The sequence below is a fragment of the Tiliqua scincoides genome, chromosome 6 (genome assembly GCF_035046505.1).
Source record: "Tiliqua scincoides isolate rTilSci1 chromosome 6, rTilSci1.hap2, whole genome shotgun sequence".
Lineage (NCBI taxonomy): Eukaryota > Metazoa > Chordata > Lepidosauria > Squamata > Scincidae > Tiliqua > Tiliqua scincoides.
In genome coordinates, this window is record NC_089826.1 from 23,985,199 (window position 1) to 24,008,780 (window position 23,582).

At 43.6% G+C, this 23,582-nt stretch overlaps 1 protein-coding gene across 1 annotated transcript in view; it reads right to left on the minus strand.

Annotated features, from left to right (window-relative positions):
* Nucleotides 1-23,582, minus strand: part of COL25A1 (collagen type XXV alpha 1 chain) — a 425,608-nt gene that overhangs the window by 141,189 nt on the left and 260,837 nt on the right. The window contains exons 6-7 of the mRNA XM_066632336.1: nt 3,902-3,928; nt 3,718-3,744 (exon numbers count right to left, since the gene is read on the minus strand). Coding sequence (XP_066488433.1) covers nt 3,718-3,744; nt 3,902-3,928 — 54 coding nt within the window. The remainder of the gene's footprint in view (nt 1-3,717; nt 3,745-3,901; nt 3,929-23,582) is intronic.

Sequence of the window (23,582 nt, forward strand, 5' to 3'; positions counted from 1 at the left end):
ATAGAACCCTGGAAGACTGCACAGTAATAGTGGCCCTACATGGGTGTCTTTCATGTCTTCTCCAAGCCCGTGCAGCTGTCCCACAATTTCTAACATGGCATTTATGTGTTCATGCATGTCTGGTCCTTTACCAAGTCTCATCCTATACGGCTTATACAGCAAGAACAGTGTGCTTTTAAGACCTGAGCTATCTGCAAAATCAGAGCAAGAAGAATAACTAACTGGTCATGGCTGCTTGAACAGGGAGACACAAAACAACAGGCAAGGGGAAAAAAACCTAAGAGGGGTTTAGTAAAAATAGGAGACAGCAATCCACACGTTTTTAACTAGGAACTGAATAAGTAACCACTCCCTCTACTAGTGGGGGTTAGCACATATATGCACACCCATTTATTGCATCCACTAACAGTAGCTGTGGATATATGTGTTTAAGTCCATTAGCAGGAGGAGCAGTTACTTATTCAGTTACTAAGTATAACCATTTTAAGAAGTAAGGAACATTAAGCTTATTTAAAAAGTCTCAGGCCACACATTCACAGTAATCAAAATGGCCAGTCTAACAAAATTTCTATTTAAAATTTAAACTGAAAGCCTGTAAAAGAAACCAAAAATGCTGAAGTCAAAAAAATAGGCAAACCACTGAGCAAAAAAATAAAATAAAAATCCGAAATTGTTTTGGCTTCACAAACAATTTTCAAGACCATGTTCTCGGATCATGACTATATATGGGTCCTTCTGAAATTCCAAAGACATAATCATGTTCTTCTAAGTTTCCAAAACAAGGTCTAAATGCCTGTAAGTGGAAGCAAAATTGCTACTTACAAGTTCCATAAAATAACTCCTACTTTTGAGGAGAAAATGAAGACATGCACACATGCAATTATATTCCTGGATTTTCTTTGCACAAACAAAAGAAAAAGCTCTCTTGTGAGTGCCAGACTCACAATATTTGGATTCCAACTAGTTGATATCAATAGCACATATTTACAAGTAAGATATTCAGGACTGACCAGTAATACGTATATTTACTATAAGAAGCTTAGGTTTTAAAAATCTGGGGCATGTGCTTTTTCCCAAATTTGGACCTCTCACATGATACAATGTTTCAGAAACACTGTCAGCCAGTGTTGGAATTGGAGATGTAAACAAATTTATCCACGTATTAACAAAAGAGTTTAGTAGTTTCACATCTGGTGGGGCTAAGAGCCGTATATCAAACTTTTATTAGGGATAAGGATCATATGCAAGGATATTGCATATGAAAGCATAGGAATGTCTTGATAATACTTTTGAACTGATTACTGATTGTTTTCTAAGTTAGCCTGCCAAGAGTAATCACTTCTTATCTCCTGTACTTCTCCCCCCCCCCCCCAAGTTTCATACCATTGTTCAAAGCTAACATCCATTTGTTACTTTCCTAAGCACCACTATGTTTTTGTAAAAGTACAGAACAGCCATAATGCAGTCTTGAAAAGCCCTGGGAGAATCACCTCTGTATAAAAGATTCCTAACAGTAGTTTTCCCCTTCACTGTTTTCAGTCTCCAAGCACAGCAAGAATCTGGCTCCCAACTCCTGCACCTGGCAGAGAGGGAGGGATGAAAGCAAATGATGAAGGTCTCCATCCTTACAATTCAAACATCCCATTGTTTCCAGAGTGGTTGGGATGCTCTTAGCAACCTACATCATATGGAATGGAGCCAACGCTCAGAACTTACTTCACATGGAATAGTCAAAGGCTTCAACAGGCTTTCATTATCTGGCTCTCTGTATAGTGTAACTGCACAATTAAAAGAATAACTAATATGATGGGAAACCAATAATAAAACAGCCCATCCTGAGAACATATCCAAATACGTTTTGGATTTACATTGACACTTTGTATTCTCTAAGGCAGAGATCTCAAGACACTTCAACAGATACATTCCTAGCCCCCTAGATCTACATCTGGAGAATACTAAGGTGGTAGGATACTAACAGCACAGTCCTGAGCTGCTTGCTGCACAGGGCTGCCACAGCGCCAAAAATGACTGCTGCGGCATCCTGAGCACTTCGGACAGCTGCTGGCAGCTCCTCAGTGAAAGGGGATATTTGTCCCCTTCCCCCAGGTATGGAAAGTAGCCCCACAATGGAGATACTCGACTCTGCAGCAACTCTTTAGCTGGCGCAGATGAAAGATGTCTTGTGTCGGGCTGTGAGGCCTGACATGGGGCTCTATCTGGTGGAGCACAGCCCTGCCAGTCCCACCCCCTCCCCAAACTTCCTCCCCATCATGCTTCCTCCCTGCATCCCCCAGCCCTGGAACGCCTCCCCCCACCTCCCCCACACCTGACTCACCTCTCCGCCACCAGGCGCTTTGCATGGTGTGCCTAGTGGCAGTCCACCAGCCTCTGACCAGTGCTGAGCAGCGCCTGTGCCAGCCCCACACTAATGGTCGCAGATGTGCCTTATGCCACGTTTGCAACAGTGCACGCTGGCGGTGAGCTGGCACACATTTGTCTGGATCAGGCCCTAAGACGGTAAAACGGTTTGCCTGTCTTGCAAGAAAATAACTCCTTGCAAAAAGAAAACCACACTTGGGGAGGGGGACTGTAGCTCAGGAGTCGAGCAACCTGCTTCGTGTGCAGAATATTCAGACCTGGTCACTTCCAGGTAGTGCTGGGAAAGACCCCGTCTGAAACTTTGGAGAACCATTGCCCATCAGAGGAGATGATACTGACCTTGATGGACCAATGGCTTGACTCAGTATGAGGCAGCTTCTCATGTGCTTGTTTGTAGCAAGAAGAAAAGTTCTAGCCGAATCCTTTGCCTGCTGTGCTGGTTTTCTATGCAGGGAGTTTAGTATTCAAAATATAATCTTCTACTTCCATCTATGGTCTGAAGGTACAGTCACCTTAGCATCTATCACCTCGTTCTGTTGCATGTATATTGCAGGCCTCTGTAGCAAGCTCAGGAAAGACCTTCCACACAACAAATGGCCAAACTGTTTAAAGTAACCAGGGGGTCAGGAAGGACAGTTGGGGAATTGGAGGGTCATATCTCCAGCCATTTTGGCAACAGCCCCCCCCAAACATCTCTGCTTCTTTTCCAGCACCAACTGGTGCTTGATCTATTTTTACTCATGACGCACAGATGTAAGAAGAAGCAGCTGGCATTCTTTCTGCCAATTGTTTCTCCTTTGTTTTACTATTCCATCTTGAAAAAATAACTCAAGCAAAAGTGAATCCAATGAATACTGTGTTCCTGTTCTATTACTAATTCGAAACCCATGTTCTAGATAGAACAAAATGTCATTTCAAAAGTCAAACATTAAAGTACATGCAGACCTCCTATTTTCAGAACTACTATATATTTGTTAAAATCCACCTGCCATTTGCTTAATTAGAAGTTCATGCAAATCTGACAAAAACAGGTGGGAAAGCTGGAAGATTTTTTTTGTAGCAACTCAGATGTGTGAAGTGCTGTGTTATCTGATGGAAGAAATCTTGGATATGGTGTGCAATGAAGTGCGTTGCATGAATTATTTCTCCTCAAATATTCCTTAGAGCCTGTGAAATCATGTTTGGCTATGGCCTTCCTGCAGACACTCTCTACAACATGCAGGGTAAAAGCAGCTGATAAGCGTAATTAGCTTTGACACTGTTCAATTTAGTTTTGCGCAGAGGACTAATTGCCTAGTCAGGGAAGGGGAAGTGTAACATTTTTGTTAATATGCTTACCCGAGGGCCCTGATCACCTTGATCTCCCTGCAAAGTGGAAAGATGAGATGATAGTTTTAACACAGCATCTGTGTGCTAGCCCAGTTTTCTTAAATAATCTCACATCATACCGCTTCAGTAGCCACCAGTTAATATCAGGGGGCTGCCATTTAGTTTTGTTAGTGGAATCAGCATGCTGACTCACCTTCTCGCCTTTTGGACCAGGTGGGCCCTGAAAGAAATAGAAATGTTTTTCTTTAATAATTCATTAATACAGTTAACAACTGAAAACAAACAAAAGCCTAATTCTTACAAGGAGCAAAAGAGATAGCAGCCTTCTGTTTTGGTTGCAACATTTCAGACCACAGGTGGGGGCTTATATTTTTATTGATATATTTCATTTCCATTTTCCTATACAGAGATGAACTCAAATCACTCGAAGTTATTATACAACAATAATAAAATACTATACAAATGTTTTTTTAAATTTTGGAAATAAATAAGAGATTAAGTAGCATTGACCAATATAAAGTCAGTTAGAGCAGCATAAAACAGATTAATAATGAAATGCGTGTCACAATAAAAATATCTTTAAAGTCAACTAAAAACAGGAAGAAAAAACACCTGCTTGTTCCTTTTCAGGAAGGTATTCCACAATGATGGTACCATTACCAAGAAGGCCCTGTTCCTAGTACCCACCAGTTGTACCTCCAATTGAGATGGGACAGAGAGCAGGGCCTTTGGCACCACACTTAATACTCAGTCAGGCTTCTGTGAATGCAGGTGGTCCTTGAGGTAACCAACCCTCCAGATTTGGCCTGGAGTCTCCAGGAATCAGCATTAATCACCAGTTAAAACTGAAAGCAAACTTGTAGATTTTAACAGGGCCTCCAGGAATGTCAAACATGACATCATGTTCAGGAAAAAAGAAAAAAAAAACTCCAGGAATAGCTTCAGTCATCGCTGGTAACCCTAAGAACATAAGAAGAACCCCGCTGGATCAGACCAAAGGCCCATCTAGTCCTGCTTCCTGTATCTCAAAGTGGTCCACCAGATGCCTCAGGGAGCACACAGTTCAACAAGATACCTGCATCCTTTTGCAGACCCTAAACTTGGTCAAGGCATGCTTTACGACTTGAACTGCTGTTTGTGAGAATGAGGACAAAGAAACAGACTGACCCAGAAAAATCATGACGCTTCATGCATAAAGTAGCAGGGCTGCCATGTACCCAAAGGGGTCTGTGTGGCAACACAGAGTTCCATGAAATTAACTGCCCTGAAGATACTGTAAACCTATTTCCTCGGGGTTTTAAACAGGTTACCAACAAGATGAAGGAAAAACACAAGCTGTCCTATAGCAGAGTCATCATTTAACACCACAGTCCAGATGGCACACACAAATTTGTATAGATATTTTTTGGCCTGGTTTTAAGGGGCACGTCTCTGGTCAGTGGTCACATCAAGTTCAGTTCAAAATGATTGTCTCGCTGCAGTAGTATAAGCTCAGTTAATGGGCCGAAAGACTGTAAATGGTCCTAGAATTGCCCCAAAGTGCTCCACAAAAACTGGTGTGAACAGAAATGGTAATGTAGATGTTCAAGTGTAATTTTATTGGCTTCATTATGTCTATTCATCCTCAGTGCACTATGTTCAGTGGAATATGTTTGCTTGGGCCATAAAACAGCTTGGCAACTAAAACTAATGGTGCTTCCATTTTATGAATTTGTCATGAATGCTGACACTTTTCCTGCAGTACATTGAAGGAAATCTGAGTGTTTCCTTGGAAAATATTTTTTGTATATATCACATGCATTGAGATAGCACAGTGCAGCAGAGTGAACAAACGTAAGTTCCCCTTATGAGAATTCAGGATGCTATTCTGTTATTATTTTAACCATACTTAACAAACTCAATGGCCATAGTGTTGTCTCATAGTATTGAGTTTCAAGTTATTTGCCACATATTTCTCAAATTTGATGTGATTGCACTTTTCCAATTACAGAAACAAATGTCTAGGCTCCAGCTTTTTGGTCCTCTTTGCCTGATAATTTAACATACATTTCAGATTACACCGGGGGGGGGGGGGTGTGGCGGCGGCGGTGGCGGCGGCGGCGGTATTTATTTATTTGAAGAAGTATAGTCTGCCTTTCTAGAACCAGGATGCAACTCACATAAATTATTATAGACATAAATATAAAATAAAACTTTGATATATTTACACACCACTTATCTATTTATATTCCTCCCTTTATCCATGGAGTTCAAGTTGGCATAATGGGTCTTCCCTGCTCTCCCCTCTATACAATAACCCCATGGGGTAGGCTAGGACAAGGGAAGGGAACTGGCTGATGGTCATATTTAATGAGCTTCTTAGCTGAAAAGGGATTTGAACCTGGGTCCCCCCATGCCCTGTTTAACATTCTAAAAACTGCACTCTGGTTTTTTTTTTTTTTTTAAGATATCTAGATACCAAAATAAAATTCACATGACCATTCAGCACAAGGTGGATAAGGAAAAGTAAACCTAAAAACATTTTTGCTCACAGCATGGAGAGTTTTGCATACTGTGCGGAGGTCAGCAGGGATTGAATTTTGATAATTGGTAGAAACTGCAGGGTTGGTAATTGAGATAAAGACTCTAAAATGTGCACAGTACAAAAAGACCACTGTTTTCATATTAGACTGATGGATTAACATGTATTTTTCATATTAATTGATTAGTTCTCTAGACCCTATAAGCAGGGACAGAACTGCAAAGCATGTTTTTTTAATCATTGATGGGAGTATTTGGATGTGATATTAATAAGAGATGTTTCCATTCTTTATTTTAGATAATCCATTAATACCAATGTAAAATAATGTTAAAGAAGCAAAAAGAGTTCTTTGGAAGTGGTTATTCTCAAGCAGGGGGGCTTTGATTTCTGATAACACGGATATAAAAATAATTTACACAGTCATCTTTCGTAGTAGCAGAATATTCATGCAATATAATATGTCCTATTTACCAAATTCTCATGCACTATACTTATATGTCATCCATGCTTTTATCTATAAGGACAGCTCTTACATACAAAACTCATTGCCTCAGCCTTAAATATACTTGCACACAGAGTCTTGTGTGCAACAATAGCTTCTATGAACACCTCCTGCATACTCCTGCATACTCCTTAGAACAGATTTTATCTTTGACAGCACTGATTATTTGTTGGGAGGATGGGGGAGGTGAAATGGAATGTTGGAAAGTAGATACCATGCCACTGCAAAGACACTAGGGGGTAGTGTATTGTCTTGGAGATAGACAATTCAGAAGTTACTTGTTTTAGATTTTACTTTGTTCTCTTTGATCCATGAGCTCAGACCAGCCACATTGAGTTCACTATGCCATGAGGTCTTGCACATCAGTGCAAAGGGAAGAACCCCTAGATTCCCTTTTCCAAATCTAGGACCACTACTTCTAAGAGAGAGATATACATACTTTTAAAAGTATAAGCAAAGTATTTTTCTTTGAAACCTTTTAATTTTTACCTCATTGAAACAAGAGCCTCTGCTCCTGTTTTATCATTAGTAGCAAATTAACGGAGAGCAATCAGAAAAAAGGGTCTTTCATTGACTATGACTCTGCTTGATTTAGATCCCTTTTCTCATCATGGAATGGGGTGCCTAGATTCAGTCCACCATTTTCCTGGTTGACAACACTGACAATCTGTACATGTGCCACGGAAATTCCATGTGTGCGCTTAGATAGGCTTCCCTTTAATTCTACCACCAATTTAGAATGTGGGAAGGAGTACTGAGTGCAATCCAGTGTCATTGCAATGAATAGGATTTAGAACTAACCAGACTACTACCAGGATGTTGCTGGTTCTGTTACTAAGATGCCAAGGAAGTGGATCTAGAATTGGTACAGTGCATAGTTATCCTTATTCAGATTAAATTAGGGGGATGATGTGCTATTTTCTCTAGTGTTCAAACCTTGACATTATTAGGAGATTATATTAAAGGGCACAGCAGCTATAGCTTGTCCTTTTCCCAAGGGCTTTCACTGTTGAGATAGCAAAGTTCAAGCCACTAGCTGTTCGATAAATGTGAAAGCATTTTGCATAAGCAGTATGAAACCTCAGAAGCCAGAGCATTGCTGAGGGGAAGAAATTGCAGCATTTTTACTAAAAACAGAGGTTGTTTTGTTCAGAGTGCAATGATCTGCACAGACTGCCATACGTTTCCAAATACAGCTTATAACCTACTCAGCATAAGCAAGGCTTGGTAAGTCAAAAGGGCATGCAAAACTTGCACTTCTAATATTGTCTGATAAATAAAATTCCTTTTTTCCCCAATCAGTGTTCTAGAGCAGGCAAAAAGGAGCCCAGGTTTCACCAAAGTTATGTAAGAAAACTGCAAGGAAAATCAATTTTTGTAGTCACTGCTTTTATAGTTACAGTGGACAGATACTTCTTTCACCTGATGAAATCAGATCATTCGTTCAGCACATAATTCATCTACATTAGCGTGTATCATGCTATATAGACCTAGGATTCAGTTCCTTGCCAGAGTTAAGGAAATCGAGGCATGGTCTGTGCCTGGATGGGAGAAACTCCGAGAACCCCATGTATGCTGCCTCGAGCATGATGATGGCAGGATATAAATAGAATAAAACGTATAGGAGTTATGTGATCTTTCTATTAGGGACACTCAAAAAAGCGAACCCTTTGTCAGAATGCTTTCCAGCCAATGAGTGCAGGCCTGTATTTACTCTGATCTTGGGAGGACCAGCGGCTTCTTTTTCCCTTCCCCAAAAGCTACGTACATACTGCAGGTGAGTGGCAAGCTCCATACACCAACAGATGCTGGACACCCAGCAGAGAAGGTGAGCCTGGTGCAGGAGGCAGGAGAGAATGGAGTGGGGATGGGTGGAACAGGGGAGGAGGTGTGTGGCAGTGCTGGGGTGGGGAGGAGGGTGGATCAGGCCCAGGAGGGGCCAGGATCAGCGGCAGTGGTGCACACCAAATCCTGAGCCCCTTCCCAGGCCTGATTGTGGAGCAACATGGATTTTGTCAATGATATTGCTGGCACAAGTTGCCCCATAGAGGCTGCTGGAGATTACCCTGGGGCAAGGGGACAAATGTTCCCTAACCCCAAGGAGATCTCCAGCAGCCAAAAATCCCTTGTGGGATGTAGTGGAAGCTGTGCCAGCTCTGCTTTATCATAGTGCAGGGACTTAGGTAGGATTGGGGTGTAAACCTAAGAGTTCTCAGGCCCCTTGCTGGGCCTGATTCTGGGACCAGACTGCTGCCGCCGCTGCCATTGTTACCAGATATAGATGTTCTTCTGTATCAAGAACTTGATTTAGTTCTTTCTTCAGCCTTTTGCTCACAAGCCCTAATCAACTCGTATCACATTATAATATTCAACTGGTTTTGTCATTCAGATTTATTTTGATTCCATGAAAAGACATTTGCAGAGAGATGCACTGAAACGTGTGAAATCTTAGGAGAGGAATAACCCGATCATTGTTCTTCTTGCAGTATTATTTTTCTTCTGTGTGTCTTATGTAAGTTCGGAACATTTAAGTGGTGTGTGGTTTTGACTTTATGGACTCTGGCTATATTTTCAGGAATACAGAACCCTTACTGCTGCACAGTGCCATCATCTAGCTTTGGATCAAATTTGCAAATGCTCATAAAGTTTCTGGTGGATTCGCATGACTTTTGTTCCTCTCTCAGTGTTGCTTATTCTACTATTACATGTATAACTATCTTCTTGGGGATTCATGAAAATGTAACTAGCACCCAGTGGAAGAGTGTTAGTTGCAAAGAAAAACATCTATTTTCTAATTTATGTCTTAATCTCAGTGTTCAATAAATGTTTCTTCTATTCCTGCAGTACCTGGGGAGGCAATTGCTATCCTGGCCCCTGGACCACAAAATGCCCCCCCCCATGCTGCTTGGAGGCCTAAAAATGTCACTTCTGGTTTTCAGAGAAACCTGGAAGTGACTGTTTTTTGAAGAGGGCTGGAAAGGGCTGCATGTGGCCTCCCTGAGCACCCATAGGCCTTCTGCAGCCAGCCTCTGGAAGTATCCAGAAATATCACTTTCGGATTTCAGTAAAAATTGGAAGTGATGTTTTTAGGTCTTTTAAAGCCCTGTAAACAAGCCTGAAGGAAAAAATGACCAGCTTGGGGGGGGGGGAGGGAAGGCGGAGGTCATGGCATTGTCCCCCACTGGGTGGTAACCCTGGGCCCCCCAGGTCTTCAGTGTAGGGAGGAAACTGTATAATGCATTGGTACTTGATGAACAGCATTTGCCAAAAGCAGAATTGTATTAGTTTAACATTAGTTTAGATTCAGTTAATTACATTCTTGGAATACAATTAGAATACTGGCTACAGTTCTGCTCACTACACTTTGATATTGTAGATCTAGAAAAGGTAACATAGGAGGGCAACATAGGAGGGCAACAAAATTTTTAGATGAAGTAACTTCCTTATAAGGAAAAAGGAAAAGCTATAACACTTTGGGGTTTAGAATAGAAAACAAGGCAGTTAAGGAGAGACAGGATTGAGACATACAGTTTTGCATGGGGCAGAGAGAGGAGTTTATCTCCATCTCTCACAATTCTAGAAGAGGAGCCATCCAGTGAATCTGATGGACATGAGATTCAGGCCAAACAAAAAGAGGTACAGGTGCAACCTATTTATCCACCGATTTTTTATCTGTCTAATCGGGTGGGGGAAACTGAAAATCACACACACTTTTGCTTCCTTTGCCCTGCGCTGGCATCTCGATCCATTTCCAGGCAGCCCAAAACACTGCAAAAAGGCTCCGCCTGGAACAGGTAGGGAAATAGCCCTGGAGCCATGGAAGAGGTTCCCCTTGCGAAGGAGCAGTAGGACTCCTGGAGCCCCTGAGCCAGAAGAGGGGAAGGGGGCCCCCAAAAACCTCTGTAGCCAGAGCATGTGCAGCAAGGTGGAGCGCTCTCGCTCTCTCTCTCTCTCTCTCTCTCTCTCTCTCTCACTCACTCACTCACTCACAGGGGCAGGTTCGGTAGCAACAGAGGGGATTGCTTTAAAAAACACAGGGTTTGCTGAATTCCCCCCCTTCAGACTGAGATAGTGCAGGCTCTCCATGCTCCAGCCTACGGAAACAAAACAGCCCAGCAAGCAAGTCTTCCCAGCAAGCCAAAACATTTGATTTAGGCTACAATCCGATCCACACTTTCCTGGGAGTAAGCCCCATTGACTGCAATGGAACTTACTTCTGATTAGAAACAATAGGACTGAACTCTTAAAAGCTCAGCATCCCACCTGTGAAAGAAGCGGGGACAGTTGGCAACAGGGAAGGCTGAGTACGGAGTGAGGCGGGGGAGGCAAAGGAGCAGAGGGGAGGGGACTGATAACAGCTGCCTTAGTTTCCTTCCAGCCCCAAGTGTCAGGCTACAGCGTATCTGCGTAACTCTATGGAATTTAGCACAGCGCGTTTTTTCTTAATCACACCGGCTCACGGAACAGAACTCACGCACATAAATAGGCTCCACCTGTACTTCATAATTAGTGCATAGTATTTGCTGCTACTAGCCCAGATGACTATAAAAGGGGGTTGGAAAAATTTATGAACGACAGATCATGGCTGCCATTGGCTACTACTCATGATGCCTACGCAGAACTATTGAGTTCAGTGGCAGTATGTCTCTGAATACCACTTGCAAGGGGGCAATGATGGGAGAGAAATACTCCTGCTTGTGGGCTTCCCAGTGGCAGCTGGTGTGCTACTGTGAGAAACAGGATTCGAAACTAGACAGGCCTTTGGCTTGATAAGACCCTTTCTTATGTTCTTATCCTTGTTACAAAAAAGTCACAAAATATTACCCCAGGGGTATGGATAGAACCCATTATGGGTTATAACAGATATCCTGTTATGGATAGAGCCCATGTGCTGAAACCCAAAACATAGCATACAGAATTCCCCATACCTGTCCAGTTTAAGGTTGACCTTTAAGTGGCGAACACAGACATGGTCTACCTCCCCGACCCAGCCCTGCTTCATTTCTAGAACTTATTATGAAAGGGATGCTTCTGTGAGCTGTCATCATTATCATCCATCAGCCACACTTTGTTAACCCATTTTTGTTTGGTCCACAGGTGTACACATTTGCATATATGCAATGCTGTGCAGGAATGGTTTGATCTGCAGGATGCCTACCTGCCTCCAGAATTTAGAATTAGTAGTATCAAATGTCAAGGGCAAGAAGAGACTATGCTTCACACACTGATACAGCACTAATATTCTGCTTCTGTGTGGATGTTAATTGTAAGTCACAATGGGGGCCAACCGTGGCAGAAAAACAAGGCACAAATATAATAAACACCTTTGGAACCAATAACTGTCATTCCTTCCACTATCACAGTTGGAGTTATTCAGCTGGTATTTTGCTTTTATTAAGGAGAAGAAAAGGATCTTTCAGTGGTTCAGACAGTTACTGAAGACCCTTCTGTGAAGACAAGTCTTTTGAGTTCTCAGCCTTTTTTAACATCTTTTCAAAATCTTTTAATATCTTTTTAAATACCTGGTTACAGGCCTGATTCTTTTATGATTTGCTGCTCTATGCTCTTTTTACCTGACTACTTTTTCTCTGACTACTGTTTTTATGATATGTTGTTAATATGCTTTTATCTGTTTTTAAAAACATTCGTTTCCGGGCCCAATTCAAGGTGCTGGTTTTGACCTTTAAAGCCCTATACTGCTCTGGGCCAGGATATCTTAGAGACCGCCTACTCCCGTACAATCCGGCTCGCCATCTCAGGTCATCAGAGAAGGCCTTTTTGCAAGTGCCGCCACCCAAGGAGGTCCGGGGGGCGGCTGCAAGAAATAGGGCCTTCTCGGTAGTGGCACCAACATTATGGAACTCCCTTCCCCTTGACTTGAGAATGGCTCCCTCTCTTGAGAGCTTTCGGCGAGGCCTGAAAACACTGTTGTTTAAACAAGCCTTCTGATTTCTGGCCTTCTTAACTTTTTTACACATCTTTTAGTTTTACAGGCTTGATTCCTCTGTGATCTGTTCTTTTACTCTTTTAATCTGACTGCTGTTTTTATGGCCCTGTAGTGTGTTTTTAAACGTTTTTATCTGCTTGTATTAATGTTTTTAAAATCTATTGTTTTTTTTAATATGTTGTTAGCCGCCCTGGGTTCCGTTAGGGAGAAGGGCGGGATAAAAATAAAGTTTTTATTATTATTATTATTATTATTAAATTATGTTTTTAATTTGTTTTAACCTTGTTGTAAGCTGCCTTGAGTCCCTCCAGGGAGAAAGGCGGAGTAGAAATAAAGTTAATAATAATAATAATAATAATAATAATAATAATAATAATAATAATAATAATAATAATAATAATAATATGCAAAGTCACTGAATATGATAAGCAGAGCCAGGATGGTGTAATGGTTCTAGTGTTGGCCTTAAACTGGAAGATCCAGGTTCTAATCCCTACACAGTCCTGAAGCTTCCTGGGTGACCTTGGGCCAATCACTATCTCTCTCTCTCTCATCCTAACCTACCCCATAGGGTTGTTGTGAAGATAAAAGGATAGAAGGAACCATGTACACCACCCTGAGCTTCTCAGAGGATAGGTGGTATAAAATGTGAAAAACAAATTTATTTAATAGTTATAGCATTCTTTCTCATGTGGGTGCATGTGTGTGTACATGCACCAGATTGTTAAATTTGTGTGCAGTACTGAAATTGGCCAGCTTTTGGTCTGACACAAACTATGAACTTCATACCATGAGCTAAAAATTTGTCACAAGTTTACTGAATTCTGAAAAAAAAAATTGTATTGTAAAATATGAATCAGATTACTTCAGCTTTGCAGTCTTGCCCCATCGGAATTCCTGTAGTCCACAAGTGTAGTTTAAATATACAAAGTAAAAATGCAGTCTATTAGCCACTAAGGCATACCTAGCCTGTGATAAGGTACAGAGCCTCTGAGATGAATTTTATCAGGGGGTACAAAGTTTCTTTGCAAAGGGGGAGGGGTGAAAGAGTGGGGGAGGGTGGTGATGGAGGAGCAGAAAGGGTGCAGAGAGGAGTGAAACAGGGGAGGGGAAGGGTGGAGACAGCTGGGAAAGTCTTTGGAGCTCAGGTCTACCTACCCACGCAGCATCAGCAGCTAGATACAGTAATATGGAAAACCAAACACACTCCTAAGTCTCTCTAAAATCTTTTAAATATAGAAAATCATGCAGAAAATTAACGTCATCATATTTAGGCTAACACTAGAATGGAAAGTGTCCTAGGCGTGCCAAAACTTGCTTCTGTAGCAGCTGTAGTCTTACAGCTATGTCCCTGAGCTCCTGTACACTCCGTTGTGGTAAGCAGATCCACAAGCAAGAGAGCTACTGTAACAGACCAGTTTCCTCCCAGATTTGATATTGTATTCAGTAGTATGATGTGTGCATTCCTTGACCTGGCACTTATGGCTTGCCAATAGCTGCAGTAGATGTAGCCACATGCTCATGGTAGTGTCTCCAGCATCCCGAACAAATTGCCCCCTTTACCCCCCTCTCCTAGACCCTGATAAGGTATCCTGAGTTGTATATGCCCTCTTGTTTGAGCAGACAAAGAAGTGTATCTAAAAGTCTACCTAGTCCAGAATTCCTTGCTAGAATCCTTGGCAATTCACTGTGGCCCAGTGACAATTGGTCCACCAGTAGACCATGATATACCTTCCCCATCCCTATGCCTTAATTAGGAGGACATTTAAATGCAAAAAATATATTGTGGGTTCATAGAAGTATTTTTCAATTTAATATTTCAACAAGTCTTTGGTCAGGGCCAAATCTTACAGAAGCGACTCACTCATTTTACTTGCTTAGTGCCATAAAACAAACTCCTTGTTCACTTAAACTGAAACAAGCATCCCTATTTTCCTTTGTCAAAAGCTGGAAAGTACGCTGATAGGATCCAATAGCAAGAGAAAGTTCAACTGACGAGGGTACAGCATTATTATTAATATATATTCACAGCAGTCACCAGAAATGACTGCATTGAAATTCAGGAAGCAGAACAATAAATCAGCCAGCCACAAAATGGCAAGTGAGAGAGAGAGAGAGAGAGAGAGAGAGAGAGAGAGAGAGAGAACCCCATATACAAGCAGACAGAAAGGAATGAAAGGTCTGCTTGAGAATTTATATGAGAAGGACTAGAGAGCTTGTGCAGAAAATTATCAAAGTATTCTGGCTCGCCACTTTACGGAAGACCAGTGTTTATTACAATGTCAAACTCTGCTAAGCTTGGGAAGTAAACTGTAGCTGTAAACGGATTTATAACTTCACACCTTTCATTTTACATTGAGGATTAAAGAGACTATGAAGCAATGCAAGAAAAAAAGGAAATAAACAGAAACTGCGGAATCTCTAAGTCAGCCCCACTTATCAGAAGGTCACAGCCATGGGGGAAAAATATGCTTTAGGGTTTCTTGTGTTTGTTTTTAAAGGGTCCTATGGTGGTATCTTCATTACTGAGTGTTCTCTTCAATAGGTACAAATGTTTGTGTCAGCTACATAGAGGGAGCCTGTGGGGCACTAGAGACTGCATGCTAATCACAAGGCTCTACCATATGGAAGCAATTAGTGTATCCCAGGCTGAAAGAAAAAAGGAGTAAAAGGAGGAGACTTTTTAAAAAAGACTGATCAAGTCAAAAAGAATTTAAGGCTTTTGAAACTGCAGGGATAAAGGAAGACATCCTGGTTTTTTTCCCTAGTACAATGCAAAATTAAGCGTAGCAAAATACCATCTCCTGCCAATCAAAGTGATGAAGTCCTTGCATTCCAAGGGTTTAACATGCCATTAAATTTCTTTATAGATAGATACAAACATAAATATGAACTCCTCACTGGATTTTTTTTCACTGTCATATGCTTCCATTTACTCATTGTAGGTAAATGGAAGTTCACAATGAAAAATTTCACTATTTTAGCTTAAATGTGTTTATTTATAAGGTCATTTCTATGCTGTCTTTTTCCACAACAAGGGGGACTCAAGATGGCTTAAAACATATACGCAAAACCAAAGAATAAGTCCAATGCATTTAACCAGAACATAGCAATCAAGAACAAAACAGAAGAACATCTCAGTTTAAACCAAGTGCCTGATGAAATAGTGCCTGAATTCCCATTCCTGAGAAACACAAGTAGGGCAGAGACAATACAGATACCCTCCAGCAGGAAGTTTCATAAGGTGGGTACCTCTTTGGAAAAAGCCCTTCCATGCATAACCACCAATGATGTTTCCATTAATGATAGCACATGTAGGTCAGCCTCTATGTTAAGGAATGAGGCAGTTTCATATGGAATCCATCATGCACCTGGGTCCCAAGCCATATCATATAACTTTGAATTGTACTTGGAAATGGATTTGAAGCCCAACAGGCAATATAGCAAACATGGTCACTACTCCTAGCTCCTACAAACTATCTGGCCACTGTATTTTGAATTGTCAGTCCAATCCTACCTAAACTTTCCTGCACTGCTGCATCCTGTGGGGGAGTTTAGCAGGTGGGAGTTTTGCAAGTCTCCATGGGGTAAGGAAACTTTAGTCCCCTTGCCCTGGGGAATGCCCCCACCATGGGTTAACTTGGACCCACACCAGTGATATCGCTGGTACAAGTCTGAGTTGATCTATGTTGGTGGATCAGGCCTGGGAAGGCAGAAAGGATGCAGAATGTGCCAGCACTGCCATTCCTGTCACCTCTTGGGTCTAATTGACCAACCCCCTGCTTTGTCGCTACCCTCCCTCACCCTGTTCTGCCCCTCACCATCTTCCCCTCCCCTACAGTCCATACCGTGCTGGACCTACCATGTCCAGCTTGAACATGCATCAACGTCAGCAGAAGGTCTCTGGCCTTCCCACCAGCACAGCAAACAGGTGTGCTGTCACAAAGTGCTCTGTGGCACTTTCGCAATGGCTAGTGCCGATAGAACATGTTCTTCTCCAGTGTTGGTGAACGATAGGATTGGGCCATAAGTTTCCAACCAGTCTTCATGGGCAACCCCATGTAGAGCATACTAAAGTCATCCACTCTTGTTTTTATCAATATGTGCATTACTGTAATCCAGTGGTTCTCAAACATTTAGCACCAGGACCCACTTTTTGAATGAGAATCTGTCAGGACCCACTGGAAGTGATGTTATTACCGGAAGTGACATCATCAAGCAGGAAAATTTTTAACCATCCTAGGCTGCAATCCTACCCGCACTTACCTAGGAGTAAGTTGCATTTACTGTCACTGTTAAAAACATATGCATAGTAGCCTGTAAAAAGTACAGATCTGTAACATTAAATGCAGTCACATAACATGGTAGCATCAAGTCTGATATATTAAAAATAAAATATTAAGTGAATGAGGATCTACCTGAAATTGGTTTGCGACCCACCTGTTAGGTTCTGACTCACAGTTCGAGAAACACTGCTACTCAGTTCTGATTGATGCAGGAGTGGCTACACCAGTCACAGCTGGACTAAGGACCCTCTGGCCTTGTGTTTAGCCTAAATCTTCTGCCCTGTAGTTTCAACACACTGGTTCTAGTTTTGCCTCAGGAAACACAAAGAGCAAGTTCTCTCCTTCTGCATGACTGCCCTTGAAATAGCTGAAGGTGGCTATCATCTCTCCCCTTAGTCTCTACTTTTCCAGGCTAAACCTACCCAGATCTTTTCACCACATAGGTTTCCAAATCCCTCACCATCTGCACTGCCCTCCACTGAATCTGCTTGTTATTAATATCTTTTTAAAAATGTGGTGCCGAAAACAAGACCTAGTATTCCAAGTGAGGTCTGACTAGGGCAGAATAGATGGAACTTTTACTTCACCTGATCTGAATTCTCTGTCACTGCAGCCCAGCTATGCATTAATTATCATTATCATCATTATTATTGCAATCATAGCACACTGCTGATTTATGACCAAATTGTGGACCACCAAGAGTCCATACCTATCCTGGTGCAGGTGGGCTTAAAAGGTGCTCACTGCATCCAGCAGAAGGGGGCAGATCAGGAGGCGGGGGGGTGGTAAAGGAAATTATTTTGCGTGTCTGAGAAGTGCTGTAAGACCTTCTATATTTTGTAAAAGGGTCTGGTTGAACCAGCAAAGGTTTCCCATTTCCTTCCCCTAGGAGTACCCAATAGCTTCTTCTTCCTAAGCCTCTGATGCTCAGCAAATCGCAGAAAAACCATTAGCAGAATGATTTATGGAGCCCTGGAGAAGAGCAAGTTGCTGCTTGATGTTCCTAAAGAAAGCATGGAAGAATCCTGCAGTGAACAGTGTGGCCACTACTAAGCACCCTAACAAAAAGTTAGACTGTAAGGAAGAGAACACGGTGGAATGTGTAAGATATAATCAATAAACCCAAGATGGATATTATGTAGAATGGACTACACAAAGAAGTTGGATGGAAATGACTAATATAATCTGGATATATAACAGAAAATGGTGAAAAATGACATTTTCAAGAACCATTTGAATGAAGGAATTGAGCACGTATATATCAAACTAGTAACTGGTATACAAGAGCAATTGCAAGTATTATTGTCAAGGGGTGACCTCCCCCGGAGCCCCTGACTTACCTCTAGAGGGGAGCAGCCCCCAGTCATGGATCCCCCTTTCCTCCCGGGATGGGTGGCGATCCCGTCCCGCCTTCTATAATGCTGGCCCCGCCACCCAGGAAGAGGTAGGACCGGGCAAGCCTGCGCCTGGCTTGCCCAGCAGATGGGACGCGGGCGACCCTCTGCTCCGGCCAGAGGGCAAGCGGGCCGCCACCCTTCCAGAACCAACCACGGTAAAGGCGCATCTCCGCAGTGACGACCAGGCGGCTGGCTGTGGAAGACAGCCTGCCGGACTGCCTGGCAAACCCAGGCGTCCCCGCCTGATAATGTCAGTGGGTGACAAAGCTCGCCGCTGGCCCCGGATACCCAAAGGGGCGGAGGGGGGGGCCTGGCAGGGGGCACAAGCCACCAGTGGAGGAGAGTCCTTTGGGGGAATTGAGCCCCCCGTGGGCACTGGGAAACCCCTTTCCAGAACCGAAGCCTGGGGCCGGACACTGGCTCTTTTAGACCTGCCAAGCCAGGAAGAGGCAGGGTTAGGAGGAGCCCTGGGGCTTTTTAAGATCAGGCCAGCCCATGATGACAGGCAGTCTGGAGAGAGTAGGCTGAGGGGAGGTAGGAGCTCCAGCCTTCCTACCAGAGACCCAAGAAGCCTGCCTCAAGCCTGAGCGGGGGACCAGGCTGCTGTCAACCCACCCCTCATGGCAGTCTGAGGCCAGCCTGACCAAGACCGCTGGACACTCTAAAGAGAGAGAGAGAGAGAGAGAGAGAGAGAAAGAAAGAAGCTGGACTGCCAGCTGGGCCTTCTGGCCCAGGGATCCTTGCGGAACGCCCTAGGCCCTAGCCCCACTGGGCACCGGGATCCCCACAGTTATAAAGGCAAGGATGTAAATTCAAAATGGCATTGATGTATTGGGAATCCTGAATTTTCAGCCTGATCCTATAGTTTCCCCTCCACAGCATGCAGCTGCACGCTATGGTGGGTGCAGATTAGGTGGCTTGGAGAGGCCGAAGAAAATATTTCCCCTTGCCTCCCCGAATGGCTCCTGATTGCCAAAGGATCTCTTTGGACCAATGCCAGCTCTTTGGCTGGTGCAAATCCGAGAAAAGTGGTGTGCTGGGAGGGAGGAATGAAATAGCATCCAGCACAGGTGACCCATGCAGGGTGCCACCCCATCTCATATGCCTCCTGCCCTCACTGATGACTTATCATAGCCAGTGAGCACTCCTCTGTCTGCCATTGTGCTGGAACTTTAATTCCAGCAGCGGTGATCATCAATAGGATTGGGCCATTTGAAAAGAAAATTTGAAAAGAAAATGCATTGCTAAGGATCTAGAAATACTGATACTGGCAGAACATAGGCTGAGTCTCATTCAGTCAGTGTCGGTCTCCTTTGCTGGCCCAGGAGTGTTGCAAACATGCACTAAAGCACGTTCATGCCTTCTTTAGTGTAGACTGGGCCAGCAAATGGATGTGTGCCAGCTCTCAGAGGGCGTAAACCTTGGAGGAGGTAAGTTTGCAACAGTCTGGGCAGGCTGGCATGGGGGAGGGGAGAGGATGGCAGGAGGGTGTTTTGGGCAGGGGAGGGTGGATAGAGAGGCAGATCAGGTTCAAGAGGAAGGTGGGATCAACAGTGTCAGCACATGCCAAATCCTAACCACATCCCTCAGCCGGTCATCCTTACATGAGCTGCTTGGAATTGCACTAGCAAAATTGCTGGTGCAGATAGATCCAAGTAGCTGGCTGAGATGTTGCTCGGGGTAAGGGGGAAAATATCCTCTTTCTTTGAGTTGCCCTCCAGCCAGCACCTACCTTGCGCTAGATACAGCGCATGCTTCTTGGCATAAGTTAGGATTGTGCTGTGAATATAATATGACATTTGCAAAGAAAAAGTGTGGTATGATGTTTGTAAATGAAATTTTGGATTCCATAATATGTTATGACAAACACAAAAGATGGGCAACCCAATCCTGAGCTGCCCAGTGCACGGGGCTGCAGCAGCGCCAAAAATTGCTGCCACTGCATCCAGCGTGCTCCAGGCACCCGCCGCCTCCTTCTTCGGAGAAGGGGACTTTCATCTCCTTCCCATGGGTAAAGCGAGTAGCCCTGCAATGGGGATACTCAATTCTACGTAGACCTGAAGGTCAGCATAGAATGAAGAGTCTCCATGTCGGGCAGCCAGCCCAGCACAGAGGCTCTGGATCCTGCCTCCCTCCCACCCCACTCCCTCCACCGGAATGCCTCCTCCTAGCCTCCCCCCATGCACTGACCCACCTCTCTGCTGCCTGGTGGCCCGCATGACCGCAGAGTGGCGGAGCTCCAGTGCTCCACTGGCACTAGCCCAGCTCCAGCCAGCACTGGGCTAGCACTGGTGGAGCATTGGCACTAGGGCCCAAAAACGTGCCTTATGACACGTTTGTGACAGTGCGTGCCAGTAGTGAGCCAGTGCGCACTGCGCAGGATTGGGCCCTAAGAGTTGTACCTTAAATATTGGTTAGGCCTAAGCAGACTTTCTAGATCCAGTACAGTCAATACAAGTTTGCATTATAGGAACAAAGTGGAGAGGAGTGAGAGAACTATTATTATTAATTTTAAAAAATTGATTTCACACTTTCCAGTCAGGGAGGTGCTTAAGGGCCCAGTCCTATCCAATTTTCCAGTGCTGGTGCAGCCTTGCCTATGAGGCAAGCACCTTACCTTACCTCGGGGCTGCATTGCGGCTGCATTGGTGCTGGATAGTTGGTTAGGACTGGGCCCTTAGGCAGCTTACAATTAGAGATACAATTCCATTGAAATAGTACTAAAATTAAATAAATGGGCAATTGTTCATAGGGTAAAATAAGAACCAAAATGATCTGGAAGTTGCATTAGGTATCAGAAAAGCCTTTGCATCTCTAAAAATCATTGGACAGCAGACCTTTATAATCAAATTGGAGAAGTTTGGAATTGGAAAAGATGGAATGAACATCTGTTCGGGATTATTCAAGTTCTTTCCAGTAGGAGCTGGATCAGATGGGCTGGTGCACAAAGGCAGATTCTGCTTCCCCCACTCCATGTAACTGTTCCCATGTTTGGGATTATGTGGTAAAAACTGTGAACTAAGCAGTCCATGCAAACAACCAAACAGCCACTGCCATGGTGGTGCTTTTTGTAGCTGCTGAGCTAACAGCAGGCAAACTCTGGGTACAAGCTGATTCACATGAATGACTGATCGAGAGATTCCCATACATGAAGATAAAATGCAGGCAGCTTGCACGTGTGAACTGGCCCTTAGTTCTGCTCTAATATACAAAATACCAGGGTAGGAAATTCAACTCGGACTCGAGCCATCTCAGACTTGAATTGCGAAAATGTGTGTTTTTTGCTGATGTGTGGACTCATTTATATTTATTTATTTATACAGGTATTTATATACCGCCTTTCTTTGGTCATCAGATTTCTCCTCAGACTTTAATCCAAGGTGGTTTACATAGGCAGGCTGTTCTAAACCCCCACAGGGATTTTTACAATTGAATAGTTCTAGACTTTCATAGAACTCCTCACTCCAGCTGGATTCCTTCCAGGTCTGGCCTCTCTCTGGCCCTTCGCCTCCCACACTCCACTTGACGGCAACTCCTCTCTGCCACCGAGGGTCAGCTCATCAGTATATCAGCATGTCCTCAGTTTTGAACTGGCAGCCTCAGATCTTCAGGCATACAAGGTGGCAGCTCTACCAACTGAGCCAGACAAAACACTCGAGTCAGGGGTCCCCTGACTTGGCACTCATTCCCACTCATGCTGACTCGAGTCTGTATGTATCTGGGTGTGCTTGCTTACAGTTTTTGTGGTGTGTCAACCTTGTGGGGCCATCATTCAGATTGGGCAAGCAGCAGGGAAGAGAGGCAGGGAAGGGTTAATGCATCCGAGTAGGAGGGGGAGGTAAGAGAAAGCTATTTTGCTCATCTCTAATAGGAAGGAAGGAACCAATGATAATTGGACAAAGGATGGGAGGTTTGGTATTTTCTTTGGTTGAGGAACGGCAGGAGGAAGAGCTCAAGGGGGTTCTTGCCTTATGATTGGCTGCAGAGGCCCATGTAAGGGGAGGGAGGCAGGAAAAAGCTCTTTTCTCCACCTGTGAAAGGAAGGAAGGAACATATGATCATTGGATGCAGGATGGCCCATGATGCAGGATGGTGTGGTATTTTATTTGGCTGAGATAAGGCAGGAGGAAGAGCCCAAGGAGGTTCTTTTCTTACGATTGGCTACAGAAGCCCAGGGAGGGGGTGGAGGCAGGGAAGGGGGGACTCAGTTGATAGTGATCACGCTTTCCACCACATGACTGGTGGGAACGCTCATTGAATGACTGGCTACAGTGGGACTACTTCTGAGTAGAGCTGCAAAAGATTGGATAGTCCTCATAAGCCTCGCAGCTGCTGCACGTGACCCTCCTTCCTCTTGCTGCTTCAGTCTCTGCTCTCTCACAGTCTGTCCCACTCCTTCCTGCCTTGTTTACAGAAGGGCAGGGACAGCAAGGGAGTGTTTAAAGAGAACTCACACACCCCAGCAGCAGCCCTGTTTTTTCCACAGGGCTTTTTAAAGGAGGAGAAGGCAACTCGACTTGAGTCCTTTAGAGTCGCAAAAGAGTGACTCAGAGACTTGGAAAATGTTTCCGGTATGGCTTGTTTTCAAGTTGAGTTGCAGGGGACAGAGACTCAAGACTCAACTTGAGTCAAGCTGCACTGGACCTTCTCATCCCTGCAAAGTACTACACAAAAATACTGAACTTGGATAGCAAAACTGAAACTGCTGTTGAAATGGAGTACCATACACCAGGATGCCTGCTCCATTGCCCTTGTGAGATTCTTTTGCTTTGCCGACTGACATTTTTCTGTCCCTCTTGCTATCTGATGTCAATATTTGTCTGTATAATTGTCTTTGAGGTTTCTTTTCTACCATGGTTTTAAAAAATTTAGCTCTGTGCACTTTTTCCAGATATATTTATTGATTTCTTTGTCCCAAGTTGGATATTTTTTATTTCCTGCTTACATTAAGACATAAGCCCTTTGTCTTTCGCGTACCTCTTTTTTCTCTCTGATTTTGATGTACCTGGTTATGAGGACTTCTTTACTCAAGATCTATAAGCCAGTTCATGTGAAACCTCTATGAAATAAACCTGGATCAAAGTGTCCTCTCTTTTGATTATTGGTTTGGTTCAAAGGAAATATTATTTCCTTGGAAAAAGCCTTCTGAATTGTGAAACTGCTCATATTTTTCACTCCTCTTGCTGCTTTTATTTTCCCTCTCTGCTGCTGCTTCACTGCC